The sequence below is a fragment of the Buteo buteo genome, chromosome 24 (genome assembly GCF_964188355.1).
Source record: "Buteo buteo chromosome 24, bButBut1.hap1.1, whole genome shotgun sequence".
Lineage (NCBI taxonomy): Eukaryota > Metazoa > Chordata > Aves > Accipitriformes > Accipitridae > Buteo > Buteo buteo.
Window position 1 is genome coordinate 2340530 of NC_134194.1, and position 18915 is coordinate 2359444.

The 18915-nt window shown below is 51.8% G+C and overlaps 1 protein-coding gene across 1 annotated transcript in view; it reads right to left on the reverse strand.

The window, feature by feature from the left end:
* Positions 1-6798: 6798 nt before the first annotated feature.
* The window catches only part of PDLIM4 (PDZ and LIM domain 4), a 53933-nt gene continuing 41816 nt past the window's right edge, over positions 6799-18915 (reverse strand). Inside the window, exons 4-7 of the mRNA XM_075056344.1 lie at positions 17898-18079; positions 15291-15448; positions 10941-11061; positions 6799-10080 (exon numbers count right to left, since the gene is read on the reverse strand). Coding sequence (XP_074912445.1) covers positions 9876-10080; positions 10941-11061; positions 15291-15448; positions 17898-18079 — 666 coding nt within the window. The 3' untranslated portion in view covers positions 6799-9875. The remainder of the gene's footprint in view (positions 10081-10940; positions 11062-15290; positions 15449-17897; positions 18080-18915) is intronic.

Here is an 18915-nt window from a genome sequence, read left to right on the forward strand (position 1 = left end):
TCTGCGCCTCTGCGCGCACCGCGGATGCCCCGCCAGGCCGCTCCACCCCGCCCCGCCCCGCCCCGCCCCGCCCCGCCCCGCCCCGCCCCGCCCCGCCCCGCCCCGCCCCGCCCCGCCCCGCCCCGCCCCGCAGAGGCGGCGCGTCCCCGCTCCCGGGGGAGGGGGAGGCAAGAGGGGGCGGCAGCATCGCCGGAGCCTTCGGCCTGGGCACCCACGTTTGCCCCGCAGCCGGCTCCCGAGCTTCCCAAGGAAGTGTTTATGCCTCGTTTTGTTTGGGGTTTTTTTGGTTTTGGGAGGGGTATTTTGGGTTTTGTGGTTTTTTGGGGTTTTGGGGTTTTTTTGGTTTGTTTCTTTTTTCCTTCACCCCCAGATTTATTTCAATTTACTTCAAGTTATTTCAATTTACTTCAAGTTATTTCATTTTATTTCAATTTATTTCATTTATTTCCTTGGCAGCAGGCTCGGGGACCCACGGCGGGCAGGGCTGCGCCAGTACCAGCAGCTTACCATCCACGCCCGGTAGGAAATTGGCGCCCAGTGGGATTGTCCAGGAGCAATGCGATGGCCCCGCCATCCCCAAGCCCCCCGCCTTCCCCCCCAGAGCCCTGAATCCAGCCCCTTCTGGAACACGAACCAGGTTCCCCCCCCTCACCCCGTAATGCTGCTGCAAGGATGGACAAGTAGCATGGCCCAACATGCTCTGTGAGAGCTGGGCAAAGCCAAGAGTCACGATATAATCGTGAATAGATAGGAAACCAGAACAGTTATTGGTCAAGGTGTGAGCTGGGGGGCCTGCCGTGGCCGGTGGGAGCACAGCCGGGGTGCAACGGCAGCAGGGTCTCTGCCCCCGGAGCTCCCCAGCAGCGGCACCCCGCGAAACGCAGGCAGAGCTGGAGGCAGGAGTGATGTGAGCCCCTCCTGCACCTTGGCACGGGGAAAAATAAGCATCGGACACAGCTTCAGGAATCAGCCGCGCTCACAGCCCCTGAAAATCTGGCATTCTCTGCAGCCCAGGATTTGTTTCCCAGTGGTGTTTACTCTACGCAGCAGACAAGGTCAGCAGGGTCTGCTCTGAAGGAGCCCGTAGCAGCTCTGGCTTCGGGGAAAGGAGCTTTTTATATGCCGGTTCCCTAACTTAACTGTTACTGCTTTACACGTGACTCTTGGCTTTGCCTGGAGTCAGATATGTAGAGAGCTGGTAAAGCCATTTCTGAAATCTGAGCAATGCTGTCGTCTTCTGAAATAACTCAAGGGGCACTCGGAAACACGGTGGTGTTTAAAACACGCACAGCGCTTGACTTGCTTGAATGATATGGCTCCCTGGAGGCGTACAGCGGGAATGAGACAGTTGGAGCACGCAGAGCTGACGATGCCTGTGCCGGCGGTGGGTGAGGGCAGGCCGGGGAAGCATCTCTGCAGCAGAGATGATCAGAGGGTTACGTGGAAGGTGGAGGCACAGACCCGGGAGCGATCGCTGCGGCAGCGCCTGGGGAGGAGAAGCAAATGGCAGCATTTATCCAGCCCAGGCAGAGATCTGCTGCTACTTGGGATAAGGGATGGAGAGCCGATGTCATGCAACCAACGGGGAAGGTTTAGATACCTCCTGCTTGGAGAGAGGCTGGAGGTGGCATCTCGATGCCAGGCCTGAGCCACCCCACAGCCAAAGCTGTCCCCAGTGATAAGAGCGGAGCAGGAGCCGATTCGGGCAGATCAGGGGCTCAGCAGCAGGCAGCAGCCGTTTGTTGCCCTGCCCTGCCTTGGGGCTGTGCAAGAACCGCAGCAAAGACAGGCAAGGCACGCCTGCTTCCGTGAGGAAATAAGGAATTGGGAGTGTATTGTCTTAAGCGTTCATGTTAACGCAATCTTAATAATTATTCAGTCAACAGTAATAGCAGGAATAATTTGCAGTGCTCATAAAGAGCTGTGGTTAGACTGCGAATGTAGCGTATCAAAAGTAAGTGGTAGAGATGTATGACATGCTCAGGTTTATCTGGTTTGCAGATGAATCCTTAATGTATTATAAATTTCATGTGTTCAACATGAAAACACCATGGGGGTTTCTCTTATATTGTGAATCTGCATAAATTAGTAGTTATAGAAATACCTTGTGTTCTAGCCAGCTCTGCCACAGCACCACTAGCTACTGCATAAAATCATTTTAGCCCAGAGTGATGCTGCTCTCCTGCCAGCCTTTGCTGGGTGCTCCCCAGATTGCAAACCCCACTTATGATCCAACATCAGGGATACTTCAACCCAGGCACGGAGATTATGAAAACCACATGGAATTAGTGGCCAGTAAATGGCTCGGGCAGTTGCGGAGCAAATTCACTGCAGAGGAAGGACCAGTCCTAGTTCTCCTAAATGACCCCTCTGAAAGCGGCCGGTGCATTTCCCCACAGCCTTCTAAAACATGCTGTCAGCTATTAGATGAAGAGCAGCGTGTGGGAAACAAGGTCGGAGAGATTCCTGTAAAGTGAAATCAGATGCTGAGGAGCCGGCAGAGCAAGGAAGTACCTCTGTCACAGGGGGACAAGGAGCAAATCTTTGAATAGCTGAAAAAACACCTCTCATGCAAATACGTTGCTCTTGTGCAAACAAGTTTTCTAACGTGGCCTAAACTAGTCAGGCAGGGGCTGGAGGAGGAAGAGGCACCGACGGGCTGCTGTGATGCTGCAAGCTGCCCAGTGGCCCTGGAGCAGCCCGGCTCCTGCCCCGTGTGACACTGCTGCCCGGTACAGCTGTCACCAGAGCTCCTGGTCTGCTCCGGGTTAGGGTCATTACTGCAGCTCCGCTCTTTCTCTTCTGCTTGGGCAAGGCCCCTGTCAAGGGATCCTCTGCCTGCACGGGACTACTGCGTCATCCTCCCAGTAGCCATCTCGAGAGCTGGGAACTAAGAAAACACGTGATAATTTGGAGTTTTGTAATTCTGTGTTGTTTGCGTAGCTCTCGGATCATGCGGAAGCTTGCTTATTGATGGGGCAAAGCAAAACCCATTTTGTAAGTGTGTTTGTTGAGCCTGCAGAGTGGCCTTCCAGGAGCTCTGTGCCCAGGTGCTGGAGCACGTCTGCCACCCGGCTGGAGTGTGGTACGGCCGTGCTCTGCCCAAAGCCCTGGACTTACTCTCCTACCTGCCTGCTGTCAGCGCTGGAGCGGCTGCAGCCGGTGATCACGTCCATCAGGGCCACTGGACTGATGGCATCTGGGAAAAAGTGATCTTTGGCAACTCTTGAAAGGGCTTTTGACTCATTTCAGCCTTGCTGCTCTCTCAGTGGTGCGTTCACCCACGGAGCCGTACCGAGGATGGCCCAGTGCAAGGTTCACTTGAAAGCATATTAATTTACAGGACTTAGAGCTTTTAGGGGGAGTTGTGGCCATCGCTTCCCAGTTCCTGGCAGTGGTGTGTGAACTTTTCCCCTCCTAAGCATGGCTGGGCAGACAAGCACTCAGCGTGATTTTTTTTTTTCAGTGTTTGCGATAGGAATCCCATAAAAGAGATGGAGCCGGGGTGCCTGTAGCACACATGTGAGGATTGGGATAAACCCCCCAAAACGCATCTCCTCAAGTGGAGTCAGCTTTCCCGAGACCATCCACCGCTCACCAAGGACTTAAGTAATTTTACCTGGCGCAACGTCACTCCGCTCAGGTAAGAGACACGGCTTTGGCCCTGCCGGCTAGGAGGGCACCAGCACGCGCTTCCACCGCAGCTCTGCAGCAGGAGCAGATGCATTGAGGCATCCCGCCGGGAAAAGCAGGATCCCATCCTGCTTCCTTGGCCCCTCAGCCTTTGGGTCAGGGCGAGCAAAGCTGCATCAGAGCAAGGCAAGGGATCCTGCCGGAGCAGAGATGGGATGTCTGCCAGGACGCAAGTGCCCAGGGACGAGCTCAAAGCCATCGCTGCGGCTTAAAGCCGCCTCTCCCGGAGCAGCCTTGGCCAGAAGCGCTGCCCCCCCGGGTGGGTTTGACTCTTCCCACCCGGGAACCACCCCACAAGGCCGGGAATCCTCCCTCCCGGCGCAGGTTCTTCTCCCAGCCTGCCTGAAACCGCTGGCTATTTCGGTTTCCATCACTAGATGGTGCAGGAGAGAGGCGCAGCGCCCGGCGGGGCTGAACTGGAGCGGGGCTGGAGCTCAGCCTGCCCCCATGCCCCTGCTCCCCGGGCACCCCATCTGCCTCTATGCACCTCATGTACCCCCTACACATCCTATACAGCCCCAGGTACCCCCATTTACTGCTGTCTACCCTATGCATCCCATACAGACCTTATCGCTCTCTACAACTACCTGAAAGGAGGGTTGTAGTGAGGTGGGTGCTCGTCTCGTCTATCAAGTAACGAGTGATAGAAAGAGGGGAAATGGCCTCAAGTTTCGGCAGGGGAGGTTTAGATTGGATGTTAGAAAAAATGTCTTTACTGCAAGGGTTGTCAGGCATTGGAACAGGCTGCCCAGGGATGTGGTGGTGTCACCATCCCTGAAGGTTTTCAAAAAACACGTAGATGTGGCACTTCAGGACATAGGTCAGCGGGCACGGTGGTGTTGGGTTGATGGTTGGACTCGATGATCTTAAAGGTCTTTCCCACCTAAACGATTCTATGATTCCTCTGCACATCACCCCCCCCCCCCCGATACACTCCTTTGCATCCCAGGCACCCCCTGCATCCCCCAAGATGTTCAGAAATGCCCTGGGACACGCTGCCTGGGGAGCTGGGAGACTCCATCCTGAGGACAGATCAGACACCTCCTGGGAGGGATGTGGGTGGCTGGTGCTGCCTGGGGACAGGAGGAGGGACCGAGTGGCCTCCTGAGGTCCCCTCTGGCTGGCTTTTCCCATGATGGTGCTCAGCATCCCTCCGGTGAGCCCCAGCCACCGAGCCCCAGCCCCGCTGTGCCGTGGTGCCGCAGTGCCGGCAGCTTGCGTCTCCTCTAAGTCAATCAGCTCGGGGAGGACAGACGCTCACCCCTGGCCTCCTGGCACCCCTCAGGTTTGGGAGTGAAGAACTAGGGTGTTTCTTCAAAAAAAAAAAAGAAAAAAAGTAGTTGTTTTCATTGATAAAGCTAAAAGCCTGAAGCGTGCTTGAGCAGCATCTCTGCACAGCAAGAGCGAGCGACCCTGTGCGCATTAACTGCCCAAAGCAGCAGGGCTGGCTGCAGCCCAGGCCCTCCCCACCAGCTCTCCCTGCACGAAGGAACTGCTTTAGGACTGTGTAAAAATTCAAAATATTTAAATGTCCCGCTGCGAGAAGCTGCTCCCGGGCTGGGGGAGCTCTGTGGGTGTTTCCTGACAGTCTGTGCTTTCCCAGGGAGAAACAGAGAGGCAAAATAACTTGCAGATCCGTTCCCTTACAGTCAGGAGCAGCTTTGTGTGTTTTATTATACGTGTGGGGAAGATTTTTTCCCCTGAAGTAATTAAAATAGCCTTTTTCACACATGAGAAAGGGAGGAGGGGGAACTTTTCCAGAGAGCCTCTTTACCTCCCCTTCTGTGGCACAAAGACTTTTATCCTAATACAAATGGACCAGCCGAGATTTTTTTTTAAGGTCCCTGGGGCAGCCATCCAGTAACAAAAGCAAAGTTAAACAACTCCAAACAAAAGCAGCAGAAGAAAGGGGGTGTGGTGGTGGAAATAATGCCTGGCTAAGTAGGAAACGTTAATGATGATACATGGAAAAAGTTAAACAATTAGAACTTGAATCAGTTTGGCCCCGGTCCCACCTCATTTAGTTAATAAACGGTGCCCTTCATCATGTTTGATCTTACCCGTCTTGCAAGGAGACTGGAGTAGGTTCCCGGGGTTGGGCAGGTCAGACAGTGGCTGCTGCCTGGGCCAGAGCTGCCGTGGGGACAGCGAGGGGGTCTTGGAGGGGTCCCAGGGCTGTCCGGGCACCCTGCGTCCCCCTTGCCAGTCTCACACCCGGGGATCAGCCGTGGGGCTGAAGCCCCACAGCAGCGGTGCCCAGGGCAGAGGGGCCAGGGACTGTGGTGGCTGTAATGTATAAATGCATCCGACATACGTACGCGTTCAAGGGTGACTAGAAAAATCACTAATTGGAGAGTCATAAGCATGTTAATTATTTGAATATGTGCACTAATTAGACGTGGAGTTACACAGACCCAAACTGTATGGAAATCTTTCATGCCACGTGGGGATCCTCAGAGGCTTTGTCTTCTTAAATATTTTAGGCACACACAAGCAACAATTTCCACATATGAACACTTTCCAAATAAAACCTTTTAGATTAAATATCTATTGGAGGCACTTAACTGACATTACTTCCGACTTTCCCACATACCAGTGAATCAAATGGCAACCGACTATTAAAACCAGACCTGTTGAGATCTAGCTACATAAGCATCCCTCTATGATACAGCTGCTAAATCCCAGCAAGCCTGCCCTCACCCTCCTGGTCCCCCGTGCTCCTACCACCCAGCGGGTTTCTATAGCTCAGGGGTCAGCAATGACGGGGTGGGACAGGGCTTTTGGGACTGGTTTTGTCCCCGCCGTGCCGATGCCGCAGCTCCGGGCTCCCTGTGGTGGACCATTATGGGGAATGAGCCCAAGCAGTGCTGCAGCCCGCACCGTGCAAGGGGATTTTCAGGAATGCTGTTTGCTTACAGCTGTACCGTGGTTTACACCATCCTTGGGGAAAAGGGTGTTTGCCAGCCTGGGTTCTGCCTGGATCCTGCCCGTGGTGACGGGGCAGGTGACATCCCCAACCCCAAAGAGCTGCGGCTCCTGGTCTGGCAAGAGCCTGGGCCACCAGGTGGGAAAGGTACCCTCGGAGCAGCGCCACGGCTGGTTAAACACTGCTCATAAACCTGATTCATCAGCCTTATGCAGGGGCAGATGCAGTCAAGCTCTGGAACGTCGCAGGATGAACCGGGTCACGCTGGTGGAGAAGACCCGGGCACCCGTGGGCATTCATGTAACAGGCAGAGACACGATGACCCTTCCCAACTCTGCACATGGTGGGACAGAAGGTCCCAGGAAGGTCTCATGAGTTAAGAAAAAAAACAACCAACACCCCACCCAAACACAGGCCAAACCTCAGACAAGGTTCTCAATGCACAATGCTGTGAGTACTGCAGCTCTCTGGCTCTGAGACGGTTTTTGAAGTTTATCCAGCACCCTCCTTATCTGGATGCTGAGGGACCCCTGCACATACAGGTACTGCCACAGGTGAGACCCAGCCAGGGACCAGGCAAAGGCCAAGCTAAGTAATGTGAGACATAAAACCAATAATACAATTTTATTTTGTATTTCATACAAATGGTGCCCTCCCCACGTTTTACAGAGTTAAACAGCATTACCTGGTGACACGGTAGGCTCGCTTGCGGCAGGTCCTGCAAACCCCATAATGTGAACGAGATGGCCCGAAGCCAGGAATCAATGTGCCTTGGGATGGGGTTGTGCGAGGCGGCTCCAGCTTCAAGCTCCACAGGGGGATCAAATGAGTTGATTACTCCTAAGAAATGGTATCACGAGACAACTGCATGGAAAAACTGATTTGTGGGAACTTGGGTTCAAATTAAAAGAAAAGCCCCATGCCCAGCACTCCCAGTACTGTACTGGTACAGCAGCCGGGCAAGACCAGCAAGGATGCCCCTCCAGCAGCCCGCTCAGTTAGGTGTGCAAAATGAGGGCAATGGAACAATTTATGAATTTCTAAGGTGTTTCCTGGGCCAAGGCTGCAGGACACCTGGCATCCCTGTAGGACACAACCGCTGCGCAGATGGAGCCAAACAAGGGAGAAGAGCTGCAGAGCATGACACGCAGCCCCAGTGGGCAGCTGCGGCCGTCTGCTGCCGTGGAAAATGGGAAAAGCCCCCTGCGCCATTCGTGTCGTGAGTTTTCCATTGCTCAGCCGAGCTGGCTTCAGTCCTGCGTTTGGGTGAAGCCTGAACTTTCAAGCTACGGGCACCAGAGCTCAGCCCAGCAACAGGCAAAGTTAACGGAGGAATTCAGAATAAATGTTTCTGACGATGGAAAACTAAGGAGCTCCAAGCAGAGGCTTGCAAACAAGGGCAGTAACACTTCCCACCTGATCATTATTAGTCTTGTCATCGTTTATAGTTGTCCCAAGTATTTCCCTTCAGATGATCCAACCTATTGAGCAAGACTATGCAAACACAAGAAAAACGAGGCTCAGCGCTGTGATAAAAGTTTCCACGTGTTACTTGTACTTTAATAATTACAAATCCCGATGGCGGAAGGAGGGGGAGGTGGAAGTTCTGCTACCAGCAGGAACGCGCACGGTCAGCATCCCTGCGGCTGCGCAGCGGTACCCGGCTGGAGGGAGCTGCACGCTCGGGCAGCCCAATCCTGCCGGGCACAGGGCAGGAGCGGCTCCAGTCCCTGTAAGGCACTGCATGAAGAGGTCTAGATGTAGCCCAGTAACACCCTAAAATACTTACTCCCTTTTGGGGTGCAGAACCCGTAGGAAGAAATTGCATGCTCAGCCCCAACCAGGATAATGTTCCTGACCCTCCTCCAGTCCCAGATTTCTCAGACCCCTGTTATGGAGAGCCAGAAGGGGAAGGAGTGCTTTGGCCATCACCCCGTCTCTTATTTTCCTTCTCCACGGAAGGGAAGCAAGCATAGATGTGTCTTTTCCTCCCCCACGTCCTCCCTCTCTCAGGTGAGGAGGAGGAAGGAGGCTGTCGCAAAGCAGAAGTAACCTCATGGTACCAAACACACGGCCCCTGCCACCACGCGCAGTGGCATCCAGCAGCTGCGTGAGTAAACTCTGTTTCTCTCTCCCCTCCAAACACTAACATGAAAAAAAACCCACTTCTCCAACAAGGCGACATCCCAAGATCCTCAAAACCTCTTCTCCATCAAATAAAGTGGATTATGGACCTGGCTGAAAGCGCAGCCTTGGGATACGGGTATAAATCCAAACCCACTGCCTCTGGACTCGGGGCTCACCCCCACTCCAGTTACTCCCTAAGTGCCTGGAGGGATTTCATCACCGCCTCCCTCCTGGGAGGCAGACCCAGATGGCAGCAATCTGGGGATCGAGAAATAAAGGACTACAAAAATACAGCAAAAGCTGGGGAAGAAGAGCCAGAACGGCCAAAGCAAGGACAGCTTGGGGGCAGGAGCATGGGAGGTGGGAATAGCCGAGGTGGGCTCTGTGCTATTTCAGTGTCCTTTAAAAGTGTGTTGGGATGATTAGATGACAGAGAACAACTGAATAAGAGGAGTGGAAGAAGGAAGAAAAAAGCCTCATCGCACGCTCAGTGTGGAGATCTCTCGGGGAACTTGGATCGGTCCGTGTCAGCCTCAAACTGCAGTGCCCTCATGCAGGGAATTTCACAGCAAATACTGTTTTAAGAGACCACCCTTCCTTGGCACATCTGCGGGGATGGGGCTGAGCCGGGGACCCCAACCCACCGGTACCACGTCCCAGACTCCTCAGGGGGTCGGTTTTTAATCACCGGGGCAGCCGGAGGGCAGGAGATTAAGGTCAGGATATAGGAGTCAGCTTCTTTTGTTAAAGTGCCTTATTTTCTTTGAGCTTTTAAAACATCTTCCTCGCTTTTTCAGAAGAAGGGGGGCAAAAAAAGGAATACTGGTTTTATATAAAACAGAGCAGAGAATTAATCAATATTTACACAGATCTTGGATAAGGTTATGGCACAGACTAATAACCCAACACAGCAACCCAAAAAGCAGAGTGTCAAAAAGAAGGGAAAAACCTGTTCGTATGCTTTCAACACCATCCCCTGGAGATCCCAAGTGTAAACGGTTTTATCTAGGAAAAGGCATTTTAACTTGGGCTTTGGTAATCGGGGTTGATTACAGCCACATTGCGCAGCCGGCGGGGAGGACGTGGGTGGGCGCGCGGCCGCCCGACCTCTCCAGAGCACAGCCTGGGTTTAGACAAGTTCGACTTTAGCGTTTGGATAAACAGCCACCACGTCATATCCCTCGGGGGGCTTAACCCTCTCCTTCGCGTGCGTCTCGCAGTACAGCTGCTCTTCGATGAAGAAATACCCTCGCTGCTTCAGGTTGAGGCCACAGTCGTCGCACATGAAGCACTCGGGGTGGTAGAGCTTGTCCCGAGCTTTGACGATCGTGCCCCTGGTGAGAGATGGGGAGAGGTTGGGTGAGATGGAGAAACAGTGAGCATCAACAGCTTCTCCTGCTGCCTCAAGTAAAACGGAGCAAGTGAAGGAAAGCAGCATGTAGGGGCACGTAAGGGTGTTATCGTGGGTTCCCATCTCAAAGCTCAGCCCACCCAAAGCTGCCACCCGGCTCCAGGGATGGCTCCGCCGTATTTCTGCGGGAAGGGATGCTCCGTTCCCATTTGTCCGCACCCCCTGCGGCATCGCTCCACGGCTCGATGCAAAACGCAGCCTCAAATATCTACGCCCAGCCTGGATCCGAACATCAGGAACCAGCATCTTCCAAGCGCTGCTGGCAGGGCTGGGGCTGCGCACACGCAGGCACCACGGCTTTTGGAGCAGAGACCCTCAGCACCAGCAGGAACGTGGTTACAGGCGTTCGCAGAGCAGACTCTCAGCCAGCAAATCTGGCTGGAGCAGAATGTAAATTACAACAGAACATAAATTACAACACAATGAAGCAGAAAACCACCTATATTCTCTGAAATCAGACCCCACATCCATCTGTCGGAGACCAACTCTGCAACAAACAAACAAAAATAATCCACAGACTCCTTCTACTTGACCCTCAGAGCGTTTCTCCCTCCGTAGGGCAGCGAGAGTGCCAGCACTGCCAGCGCTATTCATAGTCCCTGGGCAGTTACTATGATAAGCAGGGCAGAAAACATCCCATGAATCATCCCTGTTTTGCCACACGATTCCCTTAAAAGGGGCAATCCAAGCTGTATTCCTTAATTCCAGGTTTATATACAATTAGCAAAAACCAGAAAGGGCTTCAAGGTATTCTGCAAGGCTCCGGCGAGACGCGACACTTACACGATGCCGTTCCCGCAGCGGGTGCACTCAGGGAGCATCTGCAGCCCGGACATGGCACCGCCAAGCTTTGACACCGGGGACTTGATGTTTCGCGGGTTGCTGAGTTTGTCGAGTTTTTCACCTGCCAAGAATTTTAAAACAGACACAGATTGAAAAATTGTCTTCTTGGCGCTTCCCACACATACACACTTTTTTTTTTTTTTTCCTTAAGGAGTCAGATGAGTTTCTGCGTGTCACAACAGAACCTGCAACTTGCTCCTAAGGAATTAAGGAGCAAATAGCGAGACCAACTATCTCAAAAGTCACACAGCATTTGGGTGTGCAGATGACCGTGGGACACTGTGCTGACCCTCTGCTCATCGTAATGAAGCCCAGAGGGTAGCAGAAGCCCTTGGCTGCATCAGCAGATGATCCATCCACGTGATAGCACCAATTCAGTACATATACCTTGTCAAAAGGCAAAGCAGCTTTAATTTAGAGATGAGAGATGAATTTGGCTGCAAAACTATCTAGTCAGTTAAGAAAGATAAATAGCAAAAATCTCAGAAAAGCTCCAGAAAGAAGAGGTTCTATCACACCACCATTTCAGGTGCACTTGGTAGATCCACCATCAGTCAAGGAGACAAAGGTGAAAGCCTTTGGAGAATAAGGCAAATTAAACCAAACAATAATAGAATTACTTGCACTTTTTTTCTCTAGAACACTCATTTAATCTCAAACAATCTAAAATAAACCACTGTGCTAGAAGATAAGGTCTTCTGGGGCACCAAGCCTCCGTTCATAAAGGTCCAGTGACAGGGAAAGGAAGCAATGAAGATTTTGTGCATCTGAACAATATCATGGCAAAGTTTTCCGTGTTGCGGCCCCCTCCTTAGACATCATCTATCATCTGCCCTTGTACTTCAGACAACACAAACACGCTTGTTGCCAACCACTGGGACACTTAAAAGCTTCCAATATTCACTGCATGGTTTTTCATGGCTCACAACTGACCGGTCTTTTGGGTATATATTGATCTGTGGTTCCTCTGTGATGGCCTGAGGTTACAGAAAGGAAAATGTCATGAAAAAGGACAATGTATCTTACTCCATCAGCTGAGACAGTTTGGAAAAGCAGCAGGGGAGCTCTTGGATGAACAAGCCATTCTTCAGCGTTCAGACTTCCTACTCTCCCTGATCCTCCACAGTATTTCAGCCCACGGTCAACCTTAAACGTGTGCTTAAAGCCTGCGATGCCCAGGAGGTCTCAGGAGGGGCACAGGCACCTTCTGACCCAGGTGTCCATACGCACTGCGCCCATTTTGGAAACTTCCACTTGGATTTTGTTCTGAAGTGCCCCCCATGGCTCCAGGAATGCCTCTGCCTTTCCTAAAGTGAATTGTTAGTACCTGGAACGGGCACATCGTCGCCGGCGGTCGCTCACTGATCCCGCGCAGGTTCACGCAGTACGTTATGAAGGGCACCGCTCGGCAAAGCTTCATTGCACGGAGACAGCCCCGCTCCCCGATCTGGCACCTCTCGGGAGCACCCATGGTCCTGGGCTCGGCTGGGGAGGAGGGAGCACGCCCGACCCCAACATCCCCGGGGCCACCCTGGGGACGTGCGGGCGTCCTCGCACAGCGGACCCCGTCCCCAGCCGTGGCTCTGATCCAGGGACCAAGGCTGCCAACGGTTCTAGCCAAGCGAGTGAAACCAAAAGGACTAATTTCCCACCAAACCCCAGTATCCCCAGACGTAGTATAGTGTTTGGAGATGCTGAGAGCCTCGATATGTGCGAGAACACCTGCCCAGGAGCGAACCGGGGCTGCTCCACCCCAGGAGCATCGCAGCTGGCTCCAGCCAAGGTCGCCTCTCGAGTCCTTCCACTGCCTTGCTGGGAATAAACAGAAACAACTACTCAAGCTGTTGGCTTCCCCCAGCGTGAGATACAGCATGCTTGGACTAGACGCGCTCATCTGCCAACATTTAACAGTTAAGCTGTCACTGTCTCTCAGACAGAATGCTTGGATAAGCTGCTTAAAAGAGAGGCGGGGTGGGGGAAGAGATTTTACAGCAAAATAAACCCTGCAGGGAGGGCTGCTTCCCATCTTCCCAAACGATGGATCATTTCCCTCTATTTACCAGCCCACAGTCTCATCGTAATTTATGGTCCTCAGGAAGGCAGCGAGATGCTTTAACTCCACAACGTTAACCATCGCTGTCCCCATTTGTGGCTGCAGCGCTCATCCAAGGGCGCCTATCGAGGCAACCGCTGCGATTCCACCAGATCCTCAGCATGAAGCATTGCTCCTGAAGGGTGAGGGATGGGGCTGGTGATGCTGAAGAAAATACGGCTTCCAGTAGAAACACCTTCCATATAAAACAGGTTGTTGTCCAAGACACCCAGCTCCTCAGGAGAGGAGATCTTGACTTTAAAAGGACAACGCACAGCAGGCTCAGGCCAAAGTATCTAATTTTAGGCTTAAGGAAAAAGGAGGAGGGGTGGAAGCTGTAAAACAACCTAGCAGGAACACTCCTGGGGATTTACATCGTGCCGAAACATCGCAGAGCTTGATGCCAGGAGGGATGCTTTTCACTTCATTTCTCATCCCTCGTGAAATAAACACAGCGTCGCAACGACCGAGGCACGAGCGAGACCGTGCCTGCGGCCAGTCGCACATCCCCGCTGCCCAGCACAGCTGAGAGGGAAGGGGTCGGTGGCAGAACTGGGAGGTCACCTCTCCAGCCCACCGCCATGCTGGCTGGTACCCGTCCGCAGCATCTCGGGCTCCAACCGAACACACGGCGCTGCACTAGTGATGGGCTGGTGCCGAGAAACTGCTGGGAGAAGCAGACATCCAGGACTGGTTGGGACAGTCCCAGGGTCTGGGGACTGTCCTGGCACCAATTTGTCCTCCCCTTCTCCCAGCCCACACCTTTTTCTTTCTCCCTTCCTCCCAAAGGGCAGCGCTGGGTTTCTGCCACCCCAGGGCCATGGGATGCAAAAGGAGGCAGCAGCAAACCAGGAAAGTTTCAATTTTGTTCCCATTCCCTGGCACAGAGAAGGGAGGAAAGCAGCAGTGTTATTAATTGGGATTAACAGAGTCACTTCCTATTTGCTTCTTCCTAACGAGGAGACCTGGGGCTGCAGCAGGCACCTCACTGGGAAGCTGCTTGTGCTTACCCTTGGTGAGGGACATGAGAGTACATCTGGAACTTGTAATTAACGTCAGTTTTCCTGCCAGCCTCGAAGGGGCTCTAATATTTACACCCAGTAATTCCAAGGCTGATCCCATCTCGTGCTTTGCAGACATACCAAAGTGCCACTGAGAAAACTAAAATTGGTAGAAACCCTTGATGCTCAGGAGTTACCTGCGATCATGGTTCTTCTTGTGAAGCAAGAAGCAATATCCTTCTAGTCAAAGAATATCCTTCTCCATCATTTTATATACACAGAAACTGAAATGCAACAGCCTGACTCGCTACCTCTCGCAGCTTCGTAATGAGATTTGCAGCAGTTGGTACTTTCCCATAAAAACTAAGTTCCTGGATTCACATGATGGGAGTATGAGGCTCTTGGAAGGAAGCAGAATGAAGAGTCCTGCCCTAATGATTGTAAAGCAAAGCCTGAAAGTTTGAACATGAAAGCACCAACGGACTTAAGGTTGAAAGGCCAATAAAAAGAAGCTGAAATGTATAGTTTGGGGATCTTATTTAATCCTTGGAGTTGGCTCCTGCCCGCATTAATGACACAGGCAGGAAACACTGACAGACTTGAGAAGTGAGCCAAGAGCTCCTGATCTCTATCCCGGCATTGCTGAGGACCATCCCACGTCCTTATGCAAATGCCATTTACTTAAACAGGCCTATGGTTCTCCACCGGTGATCTTACACAACCGCTTTAGGCCGTTACATTTCATAAACCGTCTCAGGAAAACAGCTGCCATGCAGAAGCTGTTTGCAAATCCAACTTTCACACGATGCTCAAGTCGGCCACAAAATTTGGTAAGCCCCCAGATGCTGCCCTGAGCATCTGAAACCCTGATTTGAAACCTGCCATCCAGGCGTTCCCCCTCACAGGGTGCTTGGATCCCCCCCCATCGTCTTGAGCTGAGCTGCCTCGGCACCGAGGCGACGTGCGGTAAATAACGACAGAGCAGAAGAGTTTGCAAACCCACCCCATCAGCTCTGGCAGACGCGTCCTTTCGAGGCTTTTCCACCTTCTCAGCAAGGGAAGAGGGAGGCAGCTAAGCCTGCAACAGCAACTTGGTGGGTGCAGAGGGACCAAACGATGGTCCAAGCGCCGCAGCCCCGGTTGCGGGGAGGTGTAGGGGACTCGCTGGGACATCGCTACGGGTGCCAACCTCCTTACCGTTCTCGCCCGCCTCCAACATGCCCTGCAAGTATCGGAAGGATCCAGACTGCTTAGGCTCCGATACGGGCTTTTCATAATCCTGAAGCATCTTGTAGACATCCGACTCCACGTCAATCCCATTTCTGCTCCGTGGGAGAGACTTCAAGGGGTCGAGGCTGTTTTAAAGAAAAGAAAGAAAGGCTCTAGTCAAATATAAACAGCAATTGTCAGCTCATCAGGGAAGTACTGAAACCTCCAGGTTCCCACAGATTCAATTAAACACCTCTGTTCCCATGTGTTTCTCTGCCTGGAGGTATGTCTGTCCCAAGAACAGCCACTGAACCCGGGAAGTTAAACTTGTTCCCTGTTCGGCTCCAGTTGAGCAACACAGCTAGGGCTGGCCCAGTTACCAGATGCCTTCGGGAAAGAGGGCAGCTGCTTACAAGCACTGTAAATTGCTCAGCCACACATGGAATTTATTGAAAAAAATGGGTAAACCAACGCATTTCATTCATTACGTAGGGCCACCCCTCGTATCTCTGTTAGGGCATCCGGCACGGGGAGAGCGTGAGCTGCTGCCAGGCACAGGCGTGACAACAAATCTCCTTACCATCCGCAAGCACCTCTTTTGAAGTTGGTGTTTCTGTAGGCGACTGCATTAAAAGATCCGTTTGCCAGACACGGCCCACAGCTTAAATGAGAAAACCACCCCGCAGGACCGCTCAGCGCCGAGGACGGGACAGGAGAGCGGTCCCGTAACTCCCCCCGAACCACGCGCCGACCCTCAGCATCCAGACCTGAAGCTGCTCCTTGTCTGTATGCGGCACGACTGGGGCACAACAGGCAACAAATGGTGATTTAAACCATTATTCCAATTCATTCAATATGTCAAAACATGAAAAACGTAGTTTGGAATCAAAAATGTTTCGTGTACATGTTTAAGTACGAGATGAATTGAAGTGCTGTTGTGGTTTGCTGAGGCCCCAAAGCCCAGCACAGCTTCGTGGGAAGGGGCTCCTTTTCCTTTTTAAGGAGAAGGTCATCAAGGCCATTATAAAACCAATAAAAATAGCAAGAGCCCTGCACCCCATCAGACAGCTTAACATATTTTAGCCTTCATCTGACTCAACTTCTCTACCAGCATTATACTCATGCCCTCTTAAAAAAAATTTTAAAAGTTCACTTTCAAACAAAGAAAAAAAAACCAAACAAAATTCACTTTCAAAGAAAAGCCAAAGCTCCACGTTCTGGGATCGACCTGCCTGGCTGTCCCAGTCCCCACGGGCAGGCGAGTGCCAGCCTCGGGTGATCGAGAGGATCGATCCCTGTGACTCCCGGGTAGCCCAAACCCTCCACGTGTGCCCCGAGTGCCCATCTGCCCTGCTACAGCCCTCTCATACATCAACTCACATGTTTTCAATGAAAAAGGACAGGTTTTGACCAGTCCAGCCTGATCAAGCACGAATTCAAAGAGAATGCACTTCTGACTCAATTCTACTCAAACACCCAAGCTAATCTCCTGGCTTTTGGCTCACATGCAGATAACATCAGATTTTCTTCTCTGTATTTTTTGTGTGCTTCTCTTCTTTCCAACTTCATTAACTTTCTGGAGCAGCACAGGGAATAAGCTGGCTCGCAGCGTCATTGAAACATGAATTCATGCAGGCGCAGAGTTCCCGAGCTGAAAAGAAACACTCTTTGCTCTTTGTATTTGATACAGACATTACTTTCTTGCAGAATATTTTGCCAGTCTGGAGGAGCATAAATCAGCAGCAGCGTAAGCCATGCAAAAGCATCGCAGTCCACAGCCTGGCCTGTCTCAAAGTCCCAGTTATCCTCCCAAACCGTTCTTGGCTACAGAAAAGCTTTTTCTTTCCTACAAGCATTATTTATTTCCCAGCCTCCTGGACAGCTGCATTAAGCAGATCTTACATTTATAAACATCCCAGATCGATGGGGTTAATTTTCTCTGCGGATACCTCCAGCCCCCAGACCAAGGGTTTGCTGCGGGGTCTGTGGCGGTGCGATTCCCACTCCTGGGAAGGCAAAACCCTCCATTCTGCCTTGAATATCTACTTTGAAAAACCAAGATACTAACGTCTGTGATGCTCCCTAGCATTAATCCCAGCCTGGGGACTGGATCTGACGCTGCTAATCTACCTACCCCCACCGTCAACAGAAGGATCTTATGTAGATCTGGAAAACCAGCACCTTTACCCATCTCAGAGATGAACAATTGAACATTGCTTCAGCATCACAAGCTTAAATTCAGTGTTGCAGTTGCTACATATATACACGTGGCCATTTTGTTCAGAACTTGGCATCTCCAAACTACCTTTTTTTTTTCCTTTTTCCCCCCTTTTTCCTCCTTCCCCCCCTTTTTTTTTCTTTTTTCCTTTCTCCTTTTTTTCTTTTTTCTTTTCTTTTCTTTTATTTTCTTTTTGTTCTTTTTTTTTCTTTTTTTTTTTCCCCCTTTTCTCCCACCTACACTCAACTAATGGAGCAGGAGCTGAACCCAGGATCTCTGGAGGTCCAGGAATAACCACAACCTCCACGCAGCCCCCTGAAACCGAGTTTGCGTGAAGAGCAGCGGGACCCGGAGCATAAACCACGCTCTTGTCCCACCTCTGGGCAGGAGCGATGTGGAGCCCGCTCAGCTGGCCTGGCAGAGCCGCCTCGGAGCCGCTGTTAGCGTAGAGCCGGGTCGGGTGATGGTGCTGCACGTTCGGCATCTGCTTGTTGTCCATGGGGCTGCCCCCGGCCCCGTGGGGCATCATCGGCCTCCTGCTCTGGGCAGGCCCGTTGTCCTGGAAGAGAAGAAAAAGCAGAAAAACCCCCGTGAGATTTAGAGTTCTTAGCATGACATACACGGAGAGACCGCGTCGGGACGTGCAGTTTGCAGTAATAATATTTTATATGCACTGTGGAAAATGGAGATAGGCAGCAGGAAAAGGAAAACTCAGGCTCGACCTGCAGTTAAATCTTGCTGAATCCATGCAAGCTTTCCTTGGCCTCTGACCAAATGAACTTGCCTGTTCCTCCATGGTGAGCCACTGCCAAGTATTCTGCATTTATTCTCCTGTAAAAGCATATTTGTTATTTCCGCAAAAGAAAGGCTGCGAGTCTGCTTCTCGTTTCGCGTTACATCACTCCGAGAGCGCTTATCGCTCTCCTGACTTCGGGGCAATCGCTCCTGATTTACATTAGCAAAACACGGCAAACCCCAAGCTCTACAGCTACGTGTACACGTTGGGCAAGACCCCAAGCCAAGGGGCCAATCCTGGTATTTTTGTTTACTTGCAGCTACCCTCCTCCACAAAGATCCATTTTGGGAGGTTTTCTCCCAAAATAACATCAGTCATTTACAGTGTGAGAAACGCACTGGTCAAGAGTTTAGGTTGGTATTCCTATTTTAATTTGCTTTTTAATTCCCAAGGCAAACTACGGAAATCTTTTTGTCATACGACCTCAAGTCAGGAACTCAGATGCCGTTAAAAGGCAAGCTTTTTCCATATTATTTTACCTACATAAAACATTACCTACGTGTTTTTCCAAAGCCCTGTTAGTCAGCCCCGCACACACCCATAAATCCAGCAGTACCTACAGTTAATCTTGCCGCAAGCCGCGTGAGCCAGGCTTTACC